The sequence below is a fragment of the Talpa occidentalis genome, unplaced genomic scaffold (genome assembly GCF_014898055.3).
Source record: "Talpa occidentalis isolate TD23 unplaced genomic scaffold, MPIMG_talOcc4v2.1 talOcc4.14, whole genome shotgun sequence".
In the NCBI taxonomy this organism is placed as follows: Eukaryota; Metazoa; Chordata; class Mammalia; order Eulipotyphla; family Talpidae; genus Talpa; species Talpa occidentalis.
In genome coordinates this window covers 31,238,468-31,254,671 of record NW_023601433.1, presented here as the reverse complement: position 1 = coordinate 31,254,671, position 16,204 = coordinate 31,238,468, and the positions used below count along the sequence as shown (strand labels likewise).

General features: G+C 36.3%; 1 protein-coding gene across 1 annotated transcript in view; it reads left to right on the top strand.

The window, feature by feature from the left end:
* RYR2 (ryanodine receptor 2) overlaps nt 1-16,204 on the top strand; it is a 697,569-nt gene that overhangs the window by 310,812 nt on the left and 370,553 nt on the right. The window contains exons 10-11 of the mRNA XM_054694896.1: nt 9,957-10,031; nt 15,316-15,472. Coding sequence (XP_054550871.1) covers nt 9,957-10,031; nt 15,316-15,472 — 232 coding nt within the window. The remainder of the gene's footprint in view (nt 1-9,956; nt 10,032-15,315; nt 15,473-16,204) is intronic.

The following is a 16,204-nucleotide window of genomic DNA, read 5'->3' as shown; positions in this document are numbered from 1 at the left end:
TTTTCACCATTGAGAATGATACTGGCTGTTGGCTTGTCATAGATGGCCTTTATGATGTTGAGGTATGTTCCTTGTATCCCAAGAATTTCAAGGGCTTTTATCATGAATGGGTGTTGCACTTTGTCGAAAGCTTTCTCAGCATCTATTGATATTATCATATGGTTTTTATATTTCTTTTTGTTGATGTGTTGGATAACGTTGATTGATTTTCGGATGTTAAACCATCCTTGTGTCCCTGGAATGAATCCAACTTGGTCGTGGTGAATTATCTTATGGATATATTGTTGGATTCTGATAGCTAAAATTTTATTGAGGATTTTTGCATCAGTGTTCATTAGGGAGATTGGCCTGTAGTGTTCCTTTTTTGTGTTGTCCTTGTTCGGTTTTGGTATTAGTGTAATGTTGGCTTCATAGAACGTGTTTGGTATTGTCCCTTCCTTCTCAATTTTTTGGAAGAGTTTGTGAAGGATAGGCACTAATTCGTCTCTGAATGTTTGGTAGAATTCATTTGTAAATCCATCAGGTCCTGGGCTTTTGTTTTTGGGGAGGTTTTGGATTACCATTTCAATTTCGCTGCTTGTAATTGGTCTGTTTAGGTGTTCTATTTCTTCTTTATCTAGCTTTGGGTGATTGTAGAGTTGTAGGAATTTGTCCATCTCCTCTAGATTGTTGAACTTGTTTCCATATAACTGTTCATAGTAGTTACTGATTATTCTTTTGATTTCTGCTGTGTCCGTTGTGATTTCTCCTCTTTCATTTGTGATCCTGTTTATTTGTGCTTTCTCCCTTTTTTTCCTTTGTGAGCCTGGCTAGAGGTTTGTCTATTTTATTGATTTTTTCAAAGAACCAGCTCTTGATTTCATTGATCTTTTGGATTGTATTTTTAGTTTCAATTTCATTTATTCTGCTTTGGTTTTTATTATTTCTTTTCTTCTACTGGTTTTGGGGTTTTTTTGTTGTTCTTTTTCTAGATCTTTGAGCTTCGAGATTAGGTTGTTTCTTTGAGTTCTTTCTTGTTTCTTGATGTGAGCTTCTATTGCTATATATTTTCCTCTTATTACTGCTTTTGCTGCATCCCATACAATTAGGATATTGGTGTCCTCCTTGTCATTCAATTCAAAGAATTTTTTAATTTCTTCTTTGATCTCCTCATTAGTCCAGTGGTCTTCCAGTAGTGTGGTTTTTAATCTCCATGAGGTAGGAAAGTTCCTTGCCTTCTTTTTATGGTTTATTTCTAGTTTGATGCCTTCGTGGTCAGAAAAGATGGTTGGTATGATTTCAAACTTTGTGTATCTGTTGATGTTTGTCTTGTGCCCCAGTATGTGATCGATCCTGGAGAATGATCTGTGTGCACTTGAGAAAAATGTGTACTCTGTTTTTTGGGGGTTTAGTGTTCTATAGATGTCTGTTAAGCCCAAATGCTCTAGGTCCTTATTTAGAGCTTTAGTTTCTTTACTTATTTTTTGTCTTGTTGATCTATCCATTGTTGATCGTGGTGTGTTGAAGTCTCCCACTACGTATGTGTTTTCTCTGATGTCTGTTTTCAGAGAGTTCAACAGTTGTCTGATATATTTTGGTGCTCCTTCGTTTGGTGAGTATATGTTAATGAGTGTTATTTCTTCTTGAAGTATTGTCCCCTTGATCATAATGTAATGACCATTGTGGTCTCTTTTTATTTTTTTGAGTTTGAAGTCTGTTTTATCTGATATAGTATAGCTGTTCCTGCTTTCTTTTTTGGTCCATTTGCCTGTAGTATTGTTTTCCATCCTTTAACTTTGAGCCTATTTTTATCTTTTGTAGCTAAATGTGTTTCCTGGATACAGCAAAAGGTTGGGTTTTTTTTCTTAATCCAGGCTGCAACTCTGTGTCTTTTTATTGAAGAGTTTAGTCCATTTACATTTAGAGTTAGTACTGATATGTTAGCATCTGTATTTGCCATTGTGTTTGTCTTTCCTTTGATTTTATTTATTTATTCTTTTAATAAGTTTTTTTTTTTTTTTGGCCTTCTTTCGTTGCTATTCCTGCATCTGAGGTTCTGGCATTAGGATTCCTTGTAGTATTTTTTGGAGTGGGGGTTTAGTCTTAATGAAATTCCAGAGTTTCTGTTTGTCTGGGAAGGTCCTTATTCTTTCTTCATAGAGGAAGGAGAGCTTTGTGGGATAGAGTATTCTTGGTTGGCATCTGTTTTCTTGGAGTCTGTTGACTATGTCCCTCCACTCTCTCCTTGCCCGTAGTGTTTCTTCAGACAAGTCTGATGTCAGCCTGATTGGTTTTCCTTTGAATGTTAACTGTTTCTTCCCTCTTGCCAGCTTCATTATTTTTTCCTTGTCCTGGATTCTTGGGAGCTTTACTATTATGTGTCTTGCTGTATTTTTCCTTTCGTCGTGGAAGTTTGATATTCTTCTTGCTTCTTGTATATCAAATTTCAGCTCCTTCTTCACATTTGGGAAGTTCTCTTCAATTATCTCCTAGAATATTTTCTCTGTTCCTACATCTCTCTCCTCTCCTTCTGGAATTCCTATAACTCTTATATTTCCTTTCCTCATGGAGTCAGATAGTTCCCGAAGTCTTTCTTCGTTCTTTTTCCTTTGTACTTCTCTTTCCTTTTCTGTTTTGGTTCTTTTTATTTCTGTGTCTTCAAGAGTACTTATTCGTTCTTCCATTTCATCTATTCTGCTTTCATTGCTTTTCCCAGAGTTCTTTAGTTCCTCCATTAATTCATTGATCTCCTGTGTTTCTTTTGCTTCCCTCTTTACGGACTCAATTTCATTCTTCTAATCGTTGATTATTTTTCTCATATCATTGTTTTCCTTTATGACTTCTGTCAGTTTTTTAATCACAGCAATTTTAAATTCTCTTTCTGGAAGTCTCAGAAGTTCTTCCAAGTTGCTGTCGTTGTAATCTGGAGGGTGGTTTTCTTTTTGTGGTGTGCTTTTTTTCCTGAGGAGTTGTTAGGTTGCATGTGGTTCTTCTACTCCCTACTGTCTGTTTTCTAATTTGTCGTATGCATTGGGACACTGTGTTGCTCGGACTGGCCGGCATCTTGGGTGAGCTTCTCCGCTCCCCTCTGGCTCCTCCAGGAGCCATCTCTGGCTTCTGAGGGAGCTTTCTGCTGGTTTCAGGCAGTCTTTACTGAAGAAATGTCCCTGTTCTAAAATGGCGACGCGGGACTCAGTCCCTGCACTTCCGGTCTCAGGCACACTCTTCTGCGCACCCGGTCTGCCCCGGCCGTGGGTGCCTGTTCCCTCTGTGGGCTCAGACTGCTGGTTGGAAGCGGCCTGGCGTGGGCTAACTTCCCAGCTGGCCACTGTCTCCTCCGGAAGCCTTCTGCCCTTTTCAAGCAGTCTTGAGAAATTTCCCTGTTCTATGGGGTGTTAGTGACTTTTTTTTCCTGGTCGCTAGGTGGCGCCAGAGATCTCTCCTATTGTCCTTGGGGGGGCTGTTTTTCGCCTCCCCCCACCCCGTGGGATAGGGAACAGAGCGGGAATGGTAGGGTAAACCTCAATGGCTTTGGGGTGCTGTGTCTGCCTTGTGCCCCACTGTCGTGGAGAACCCACGCCCCGAATTTCATGCCCCGGGTCTCAGTTCCAAAGCCCTCAGGTCCAGGACGCGGGCTGTAGCCCAGTTCAGTGGCGCGGGAATGGCGCCTTTTGCACCCAGCTCCCATGCCTGGGCGCCTGGTTCCTGCTTACTCAGGGAGGGACTTTCACCCCAGTGAGGGCCTCTGCGCGTCTCCCCGCAAGCCTAGGTCGCAGGCGCGGGGACCTGGGCAGCTGCGATCCCGATCCGCGTTTGCTTTTCAAGCGCGCCAAGTGCATCGCTTTTCCGCTCAAGCTTACCGGCTGGCCCGGGGCTGTGTGAGCGTCTCCAGAGTCTCTTTGTTCTTCTCTAATGGCGCCGGGAGCCGTTCGCTCACCGCCGCCCCGAATCCTGCAGGGTTCTCCACAGCTCCCGTTCACGGGGTGTGGTGGCTGAAATAGTTCCTTTCCACTCACAGTCCCGCTTGCTGCGTAGTTTGTTCTTGTTGGTCCTTTTAGTTTGTTGTTTTCCTCCTCTCTGCTGGTGGGAGAGTGCTGACTCTGTGGGTGGGGGAGGGGAGCAGGGTTCTGTGCTTTCCTCCATTCTAGTCCTCTTTTTTGGCAACTTTCTTCTTCGGGCAGTTTGCTGAAGTCATCCGTTTATCTTCCGTGTCCCAGTTCTCACTGGGACCTGCCGCTTTTCCTCCCTATTAACTTTTTTTAATGGGAGATCTTACTCGCAGCGTCTCATCGCAGCCATGTTCTCAACTGCTTTTTCTGTAGTATGTCTTGAATTCAAATAGTGTCAGCCCTCCAACTTTGTTCTTCTTTAATACTGAGTCTTTTCCTTTTGTATAAACTTCAGATTCAGTTTTTAAAAACTGATTATCTTCCTGGAATATGACTGGAATAGAGCTGTATTCATGTGTCAAGTTGGGAAGAATTGACATCTTGACTGAATAAAGTATTTCTGTTCATATATGTGGGATACCTCTCCATTATTTAGATCTTTGATTTCTTTCGTTTTGTACTTTTCCTCATATGGAATGTTAGATATTTTTTAGATGTACATCTAAATATTTCTTTGATTTCTTATGGTGGTAAGATAAATGGTATTGCCCTTAATTTCAAATTCCTTACTAGTAATAAACAACAGGAATTTGAATTCTTATTGGTATATAGGAAAACACTGTCTTTGTATATTATTCTTGTATCCTGTAATCTTCCCATAATTGCCTCATAGTTCCAGGAGTTCTTGGTTGTTGATTCTTTGGGAATTTTTATATAGACAAGATTTTTTACATGGCATATGAGAATAAAGACAATTTTATTTCTATTTTCTCAATCTCTATATCTTTTATTTCCTTCTCTTATTGTCTTAGCTAAGATAAAAAGTAAAACATTGAAGAGGAGTGATAAGAGTGAACATTTTGCCTTGTTCCCCATTTTCAGAGGAAACCATCTGAAAATGCTTTCTCACCATGAAATGTAAAGTTAACTGTAGTTTTTTTATAAGTAATTATTATCAAGATGGAAACATTTCCCTTTATTCCTAATTTACTGAGAATTCTTATCATGTATAGATATTGTCAAATGCTTTTGGCATTTATTCATGTGATCATATATATGATTTTTCTTCCTTAGCTTGCAGCTATTATAGGTTTCATGAATATTAAATGGTATTTTAAATTAATAACCTATGGGTCCAAAAGGAGAAAAGTAATCATTTTGACTATATACTTAACATTTAACCTGTACTTGTTTAAGATTAAAAATATGGTAGTAGTTCTATTGATTACCAATATGACCTTATAATCTATTTTGTTAAGATTGAAGAAACATTTTGCAAAGAAGAATTGAATTCTGTGGTCTAAAATGTTTTCATGGAGCATTACATTTGGAAAATGAAGAATTTTTTTATGATTTTACTTTCCTGCATTGCGGTAGCTAAAATAAGTGATACAGCTTTTTTTTGTATGTGTCCCTAATGAATTCTATATAAACATGCCATAGGCATTTGAATTGGCAAGACAAGCTTTAAAGGCTGGGAAAATATTCTACCCTGTTTTTAAACTTGTAGAATTTATTCTTTATCAAAATTTGTTGTAACTGATCAAATTACCTTTTATTAATTCTTCTAGTTTTTAGAGCTTAGCATTTGTTATACACATTAGTGCTCACTGGACAAAAACGAAACCAGAATGAGTTCAAAAATAGTGATATTCCTTATCTCCATTGCTTTAAAGTTGCATGGTAAATGTTTCAAAAAAAAGAAATAATGAAGGTCACTTGAAGAAAAAAAAGTGGTGTCTCTGCTACTGCAGTAAATTGACTATGTAAGCTATTAAGTTTCTAAATAATATACAAACTTCATTAGAATTTTTTTATGTTGAAGAAATAAAAGCAGATTGAAAATGTCCTAATTATTCTTTTTATAGTTCATTATAAGGCAATTTCTGTTGCTCACACTTCACTGGTTAAACTGAATATTTTTGGGGTGAGCAAGTACTTAGAAATATTCTGAATTTATTTATCATTACATTTGGGAGGAAATAATCACTTAAAATGTGGGTCTTATGACTGGATCAAGAAGATGTGGTACATATACACAATGGAATATTACTCAGCAATCAAAAAAATAAACTCATGCAATTTTCAGCAACATGGATGGAGCTGGAAGGGATTATGCTCAGCGAAATAAGCCAGAAAGAAAAAGAAAAGTACCAGATGGTCTCAATCACAGCAGGAATCTAGAAAAACTAAATAAGGGACCAGGAAAAAGAATAACTATAAAGAAAAAAAAATGAAAATCAACGAACAACTATAAACCAGAGACACACTATGGGGGGGCAGGGAAAGGAGGGTTTGGGGGTCAAATAAGGTGGGTACAATTGTATAGGGAATATAAAAATAAAAAAAATAAAATGTGGATCTTAGTCCCAAATTAAGAAATGTGATTCAATATAATTATGTTGAATTTCCTCTCAATTAATTACTGTGATGATTAGTTTTATGTGTCCACTTGACTGGACTACTCAGTGCCTAGATATTTGATTAAATATAATACTGGATGTTTCTTTAAAGGTGTTTTTGGATAACTTTTACTTAAATGGACTGAGTAAAGTAGATTGATGTGAGTAGGGGTCATCTAATCAGTTAATGTTCCTAATAAAACAAAAAGGGCAAAATCTTCCAAGAATTACAGGGAACTCCTCTGCCTTCCTCACTGCCTTCAGTGGATACATCAGGTTTTTCTTGTCTTTGGACTGAAACTGAAAAAGATCTTCCTGGTTCTCCTGTCATTTTGGACTGGAACTACAATATGACTTCTTTCTTTCTCTTGCCTTTGGACTTGGAGACTTGGATTGGAATTTACACTACCAATTCTCCTGAAACTCCTATTTGCCAACTCTGGATCTTTGGACATGTTGGTCTCCATAATAGCATGAGCCTACTCCTTATAATAAGCTCTCTATAATCATATACACACATTACAGAATGTACATAAACACATTGTATAGTTACATAAATTTATACTTATGCATATGATATATATTATATATCATGATGATTTATATATATTCTATTGGTTCTGTTTCTCTGAAGATTCCTGACTAATGCTGTCATGACAGATCCTAAACTTTGGCTCTCATTATAAGAGTCATCATCTGACTTTCCAAGATGACAGTTACAGAATATTTTTGACTGGCATCAGCAACTATGTCATGGGGTCAAATCCAGTGTTTGCTTTTCTAAGTAAAGTTTTGTGAGAACATAGACATGCATTTTTTTTACACAGTCTAGAAGTGCTTTCATATTATAATAGCAGAGTTTAGTGGTGTAATAGAAACCATATGGCCCACACAACTGAAAATATTTACTGTCTAGCCCTTCATGGAGCAGTTTTCCAGGCTCTATTCTAGATCATTTTTGCAATATAAGTCTTAAGATGACTGTCAACCGCAACAGTCTGGGAGTGATGTGGTAGTCCTATGCTGACAGCTAAAGGAATGGTGATAAAGCAGGTCACTTCAGAAGTGATTCTGCATGAAGGAGAAGATGATTAGCAAAGAAGTATCTTTCTATACTCTATATATACATTCTATGTATATATAGAATGTATATATTTAGTATACATTCAATCTATACTATATATACATTCTTTACAGAGCTTGAGTTTTCTGTAGTGTCTTTATACCCTCAAGTGTTTTGTAGCAGATGCCAAAAATGTCAAATTGACTTGTGTGTGCATTTTAGGACTGCAAATATGTAAAAAATAATTACATTATTTGATACATAAATGCATTAGAAACAAAGGAAATGTATAGATCATGGTTAAAATGGAATGCTAGCAGGTAGCTTAATAAAAGACTAGCAAGGAGGTGATCTGAGTTATGAGTTAATTTTGTCTTCATTGTTCTAGGCAACTTTATAATTTAGGGCTTATACATTTGAGTGTAAATGAATATATGATATTATTGTCAGTTTATTTGAAGCAAATTCTATTGCTTCCTTAACTCACCATATGCAAAGATTGAACATAACACCATCATCGTCACCCTCCAAGCCTGCACAGCTAACATTTGCAGTGAGGGGTTTCTTCCAAGTGGCCTTCATAGGTCAAGTCATACATTATTTCTTTATAGTAGCACAGTGAAAATTAACTTCATTTTACATATGAAGAAATCAGGCAAGACAAGTCAAGTATAAGTTTGCACAAGTCCTGCAAGAAAGTGACCCTTTCAACTTAAATAAGGGGCCAGGAAAAAGAATAACTATAAGAAAGTAAAAATCAAAATCAACAAACAACTATGAACCAGAGACACTCTGTGGGGGGTAGGGGGTGTGGAGAGGAGGGATTGGGGTCAAAATAAGGGGGTCGCAATTGTATGGGGAATATAAAAATAAAATTTATAACAAAAAAAAGTGACCCTTTCAGACTGTTAATAATAATCAAATGTGAAAGTGACTTACCAACATTCCTATACCTTGCCGAAATGTACCTGTAACGCCACCGAGTGCAGGTTTTGTTAGCAGCACTCACAATGAAGGGAAGGTGGACTGTCAGGAAAATCATGACGTATTTTTTTGTTTTCTATGCAAAAATGCATCATGACTTTTTGACAACCCAAGTTTCCTTGCAGGGTAGAGGGTTCTCTCCTTAGTGTTAATAGAGAGTGTTAAATCTTTTGTTAAATCTTTTATTATGATTCTGTGTTAAAGTTCACTAATTGGAACAGTGTAGCCTCTAAACTTATAAATACATGCCAATATATTCCAAACTGTCAGATTGTGAAGAGTTTGGAAGGATTTACTTTATTATTATCATGATGCTTGCTTTTTTTTTTTTTTCCTGGGCCTCAAATTCTAAGGATGAGTTATTCTAGCTGTCAAAATGCCTGCGTGTTACTGAGAAATAAGTGGTCCTACAACTGAGTTAAAACAATTTGTATTTTATTGCCCCAAATATCTAGCTACTTATATTTCATTAGAAAATATTATAATACTTAGGAGAAGTGGAATGGATGACATAATAGAAGAATTTGTAATGACATTAAAGGGCCTCTTTAGACTGTTTTATGTGATCAACCTGAAATGTGAGTTCCTTAATGAAGTGTATTACCTTGGTGGATAATATGTAAATATAACTTATCTGAAAACCTGAAAGCTTTTCAAAGTACTACTGAAAAGGTTATTAGGTATGTGTAGTTTACAAATTCCTATTCAGTAAATTTCAGTGTTTGAGTTTTTCTGATTTATTAGGTAGAATAGAAGTTACATTTAAAAAATTTGCTATAATTAATATTGATGCCAGTTATTTTTGACACATTTTCTTTTTTCTCAGTAGCTGTGGCATTCATTGTGTTGGCTCATTGTAAATATAATCGTCATTGAATAGAGAACTACACGGTGGTAGCTCTCTATTATCTTTCCCCTGAGTTCCCTTGAATTTTGAAGATTGTTATTTTAAAACATAAAATTAATGTTCTTGCCTATAAATTAATGTTTAATAATATTTAAATTTATATTTAATAATATTTAATGATATTTCAAAACCCAATTTTGAACTACAAATAAATTTATACAAGTATAAAAATAATAACAAATTATACCTAAACTCATAGCTGAGTACTTTCATGCACCTAAGTTAAGTGAGTTAGTGGATGTATTCAGGAGTGGAGGAATCAGGGAGTAAGGGGAGAGGAAAGGAATGAGAGTACAGGGAGGAAATGGTGATCGAATATGTTTCAATCGAATGTTTATTCAAGGTAGACTTATTTTGATCACTCATCAATATTCTTGATATTTTATTACCAACAATATTGTCTACTATCAAAAGTGTGACTATTTATCCAAAGGCTTTCCACATCTTTTCTATTTTAATGGACTTGAAAAAAGAATGATACATGTTAAAATTGGACTTTTTATCTTTGACAGAACTGTTCACTATGAAGGTGGTGCTGTGTCTGTTCATGCACGTTCTCTGTGGAGACTGGAGACTCTAAGAGTTGCGTAAGTAGACCTCTTAATACAGCTCATGCCTCTAATGTGCAAAACTCTTCTAGTGCACTTAAATTGTGCTTCTGTAGAAAAAGGTTATGCCAACAACTATGATAATCAGATAAAACACAGAAAGTGGTGAAGAATTTCTTCTTTCCCTTTCTGCCTGCCTTTATTTTTCTTTCATTAGCTAGGTACACCAGCTTGCAAACCAGGTATAGGCAATAATTTCATGCAATCTGCTTTTGTCTTTCGCCTCATTTGTTTGTAATATTATCTTATCCCAGTTTGTGCATCTGCTGGCAGAGTGTGCTGCCAGGACAGAGTGATGTAAGGTTTGGAGTCAGGACAAATTGTTTGCAAGCCTGTCACACATTTCAGGTCTGAAAGACTCTGGATTTAACCTTCTAAAGGTACATGTAAAACACAGAAAACTTGAACATGAACAAGAGTAGTCATTACTGGCTGTCACTATCTTTACTTATAAATAGCTTGATGACTAAGTAAGAAAAGTCACGGTGCATTCATTATGGTAATAAATTATATTTATATTTTTAAAGACTAGGAGATTTAGTTCTTTTCCTAAAAATCATTAGGTTTTTAATATATTTTCCCCATTTTATTGTGCTTTAAAAAAATTATTTATTTATTTGTTTGTTTGTTTATTTATTTATTTATTTATGCAAGCACTGGGTGCAGTCAAAAGCGAGGGAGGGTGAGAGAATTCACCAGAGCCAGAGCGGGGAACAGAACAGGCAGACTGATGAAATACACTGCTGAGGGGAGCAGCAGGCATGGCAGGAGAGGTCTGTCGCACCATGTGGGACCCCCGCCAGCAGCTGGGGATCAAACCGGCGCTGCAGAGGCTGTGGGCAGCTTCACAGGCCAGCGCTCAACAGCTGCGCCATCAGGGGAGGCCCTTTAAAGAAATTGATTGAGGATTATAATCTCCATGGATGGGAGTGGGAGAATTAATAGCTATATTTGTAGATGTAGTATTTTGAGATTCATCCTTACCTAACAGTGATTAAAATAGTTTGTGGTCATTAGTGGTTTTTGCTTATATATCCCACACAGTCATTTTGAAAATCTTTGTACGTCCTTAAACATTCTAAGGTTTAACATAGAAAGTTTCTCATTATCAGTTTAATTAGATGCAAAGAATGTAATCTCCAGTGCAGTATACACCACTCCTTGAAGTATCCAATTGATTTCAGCATTGCTGTGATTTAATACCCACTTTTATTTGCCTAAAAATACCTGAGCATAGTCTTCCTTAGCGGTAAAATTTGCATATTATTCCTCTGTCATTGAAATCATATTTCCATTACTCTCCCATGATGGAATTTTATCCCAATCATATATTTTTATGATTGAAAGACTTTTCCTGCTTACTCTCTCATGCTCCTGTGCAACCCAGTATGAATGCAAATTCAATTTTTTTTATATTTCCTTTTTAAATCAGTGACTTTAAAAAGTTTTGTATTAGCACCCTTAATTATCAATTAAGTGCTATTAAATTTCTTCTATATACATATGTAGTTGATTAAATCCACATGTGAGATGGGAATAAAAGAAAGAGACTTGTCGAGCAAAGGAAACTTGTAGCTTTTATGTGCTTCATAAATTATTCAGAGGATTTAGGCGAAGGGGCTTTAAATATATACACTTGGGCCTCCCCGGTGGCTCAGTGGTTGAGCGCTGGGTTGTGAAGCTGACTGCAGCCTCTGCAGCGCTGGTTCAATCCCCGGCTGCTCTCCGGCCACCAGAGGAGGGTTCCACATGGTGCACAGACCTCTCCTGCTGCCCACTGCTCCCCTCAGCAGTGTACTTCGGTCCTTCTGCCTGCTCTGCTCCCCGCTCTGGCTCTGGTGAATTCTCTCACCCTCCCACGCTTCTGACTGTACACAGTGCTTGTATAAATAAATAAATAAATCTTAAAAAAAATATAAATATATACACGTAATATCTTGTACCTATGTATTATAAAAATGACTGATTAGAGGAATGACATATGTATGAGTGTAAAAACAAAAGAGTATAGAGAGTTTTGTTGAGTATATAAAACAGATTCCAAATGTGTTTTCAGTTTTATGGATATGCTTACTTTTTGTGATTGTGTTTAAAAAAATGAATTTATTTGCAGAAAATGAGGTCCTAAATGTGTCTCAATTTTTAGTTTGAAAAAAGGAAGGGTAAGAGCTTCTGAAAATCTGACAGGACTTCATATTTATGGTAAATGATATTATAAATGAACTGTAATTTCACAAATCTGGATTGTCCTAGATTTTTTTTTTTTACATGGTCTTGGGTCTATTTTTCTACTGTTATTTTAAGTGTGACGTTTAAAAGTTTGGAGTTTGTTTTAACTTTGAATATTGGTGACTGCTACATAGAAAGGACTAGTGTGATGATGAGCCAGAGGTAGAAGTGGGGTTGTGGGTGTGGGGTGGAATGAAGGGGGCACCTGACCACCTCCGGATTTGTAATTATGCTGATTGCCTCTCAGAATCCAGATGACACAGAGGGGAACTTGATAACAGAAGTCAGAGCAGGTAGCTTTTCTAACAATTAAAATGCTAAATAGAGATGGTTTTGTTCTACTCTGTGACCCTTGGTTTATACCATTCCGCCTTCTTGTCTACAGTTTGAATGCAGGGGGTTCATATATAATGAATGTAATTATTTTACAGTTTTTTTTTCAGAGTCTGTGGAATCTTTGAACTACTTTGGCTTTTTTTGTAAATGTAAAATGATTGCATTTAGTATGCATGTGTTATTATATGCAATTTGCAGGTATCATTTTTCTTTATACTTAGGAAATCATAGTCGAAGATCTTTTTTTTCTCTTTTTTTATTGTGGTAACATTGCTTTACAACACTGTGTGTGATTCAAAGGTATAGGATCACACCTCCTTAGATGAATGTCACATTATACCCACTGCCAAGGTGCCCTTAGCCCTTTCTTTGTCTGTCCCCTCTCCCTGCTCCATATCTTGTAGCCCCATTCCAGTCAATTTCCTAGGGTTTGTTACTGGATTAGTTTTGACTGACCATTTGTTTTGTTTCTGTAGATTCCACTTAAAAGTGAAATCAAGAGTTGCTCCTTTATTTTAATAGCTGAGTTTTGTGTGTGTGTGTGTGTGTGTGTGACAATTTTCTAATCTATTCCTCTGTACTTGGGCACTGAGGTTGTTTCCATTCTTGGCTACTCTAAATAGGGCTGCAGTGAACATAAGGAGTGCTTGTATCCCTTCAAATTAGTGTTTTTGCATTCTTCTGGTAGATACTTAGGAATGGAATTGCTGGATCGTTTGGTAGATCTATTTTTACTAGTTTGAGAAACTTCCATACAGTTTTCCTTAGGGAATAGACAAGTCTGCATTCCCACCAACAGTGTATAAGAGTTCTTTTTCTGCACATCCTCACCAAACCTGTTTCTGGTTTTTTTGATATGTTCCATTCTCACAGGTGTGAGATGGTATCTAACTATGGTTTTGATTTGTATTTTCCTGATAAGCGATGATGAGCAGGTTTTCATATGCCTGTTGGTCATCTGCCTGTTCTCTTTGGAGAAGTGTGTATTTAGCTCTTCTGTTCATTCTTTGATTGGATTATTTGTTTTCTTTTAGTTGAGTTGCATGAGTTCTTTCTATATCTTGGATATCAGCCCTTAGTTAGAGCTATGATGTGCAAATATTTTCTCCCATTCAAATCGGAGTCTCTTTATTTAACTGATAGTTTCTTTTGTTGTGTAGAAGCTTTTTAGTTTGATGTAGACTCATTTCTTTATGCACATCATAATTTGCTTAAGAATTTAAGCAACATCCAGAAGTTTCTTTTTTTACTTTACAATTCTAATTTTATTTTTTATATTAATTTTTTAATTTTATTACCTTATTTTTCATTTTTAAACAATATTTGCTTCCCCCCACCCCTCAGGTGTGGTCCCCATAGAGTTTCCTTCACCAATGCACCCGTGCACCATCACGGTCTCCTATGCTCCTCCCTCCCTCCCTCTGATCCCTCTCCCTCCTCCTCCCCTGTGGTAACATCCAGAAGTTTCTTAATTTTGTTTATACATACCAGTTTTCTCAAGTTTATATTTATATGCTAATCAGAAAAAATAACCTTTAAATAAAAAGGGATATTCTTTTTTTTTTTGTTTCATTTTCTGTTTGTCATTGACATGTGGTGCTTCATGACATATATTCTTTTTAGAATATATTGATATCTTTTCCCTTTATAAAATATCTTTTGGTATGCCTTTTATGTTTTTTGTCTTGAATTCTAATTTGCCTAATATCACCATTGCTATCACTCTTACATTTTGGTTTTATATGCATGCTAAATCTTATTCACTCACTTATTTTTAGTTGTTTTGAATTATTTGATTTCCAGCATGCTTTGTATCAATTGCAGGCTGTTCTTTGTACAAGACCATACATATTAACTGGAAATATTTCAACTCAGAGCTTTGTTTTCACTCTGCACTGGAGGGAGTACAAGGTTCTCATAAACACGTGTCTTATAGTTAACACAGTAATGTGAAAAATGAATATATTTTCCTTTCTACACTATATGAAAGTCACTACTGTTAAAAGTAAGTTTTAATGGTTATAGCTTTGCTTTTTAATCATTTTTCTGCAATCTTGGTTTGTATTTTCTGTTTATGTTATTCTTTCCTCTTCCTCTTTACCTTGTTAGATTCTGATTTTTCCTGTTTTATTCATATGTTTTTTAATGTTATCATTGTTCCACAATATTAAAATAGAAAGCATAGGGATAATTTGTTTTCCAGGAAAATATATACTTCAGTTGATATATATGAGTTGCAATTAATCATATTTAGTAATGAATATAATACCACTGTCTTTCAAGTGTGTGCAAATTCATCAAAATTTGTAAGTAGTAAATTACAAAGTATTTAGAATTTCTATATCTGTGATTAATGATTAAATATTAGTTTGGGACACAAGTTCTTTGTCATCTTTGCATGGAATAGTATATATTGGGGATGCTATGACACATAAAGTCATAGCTAAATTCACTTTAATTACCACTGGCTGAGCAATAATAAGCATTACTTAAGCATTACTTAATCATTCTGAGTACCTTTGTTTTGTTTTTTTTTTTTTTTGGTGAAATTAGTATCTCCAATAATGTAAGGGTTTTGGGATGTTAACTAAAAGAACATATGAGAGGCAACTTTGTTCATTGTCTGACATACATTTCCATTGCTATTTCTTCTGTGATTTTGGATGTGATTGGATCAAGTCTTAACTGTTTTTGTTAGGTGGAGTGGAAGCCACATAAGATGGGGCCAGCCTTTCCGACTACGCCATGTCACAACAGGAAAATACTTGAGTCTCTTGGAAGACAAAAACCTTTTACTCATGGACAAAGAGAAAGCTGATGTAAAATCAACAGCATTTGCTTTTCGATCTTCCAAGGTAAGACTGAAAACATAATTTTGGATTTCCTATAAGTATATCCCCACTATATTTCCTTTAATGTTACAAATGCAAGAAATAATTTCTCTTTCATCCTTTCCACTCTAGTGAAACCCACTTCCTAAACCACTGAACTTGACTAGGTATTTTACCTAGTTATATATCTTCGGTTATTTACATATAACATGTCCATCCAGCTCCTTTTGTTTTCCTAGTCTTTGACAGTGCACAGTTAGCATAAACATTGTGATGATGGTGAAGTATACCAGTCCTTTTCCAAAGGCACAATGACACATCTACTCCAATTTGACATTTTTTTCTTACACCTACTTAATCATTTATAAGAATAAAATCTCTAAAGAAACTTTAATAATTTTAGTGACAATACCACTACCCAGGTAAGTTGTGTAGGAAAAATAAATGCATGTCAAAGTCAAGTTGAAATGTTAGTGGTTAGCACAGCTAGGCTCACTCAGTAGTGGAGTCTAGTTTCCAGCTTACCAACCCTAGAGTGCAATGGATTCCCAATCATGCCTTAGCAAAATAACAAAGGTGGGCCTCCCTGGTGGCGCAAGGGGTTAAGCACCACACTATGAAGCAATCCACAGCCTCTGCGGCACGAGTTCAATTCCTGGCCAGCCAGGGAGTGACCTACATGGTGGGGCAGACCTCTCCTGTTTTGCCCACTGCTCCCCTCAGCATTCTACTTCAGTCAATTTGCCTGTTATGTTC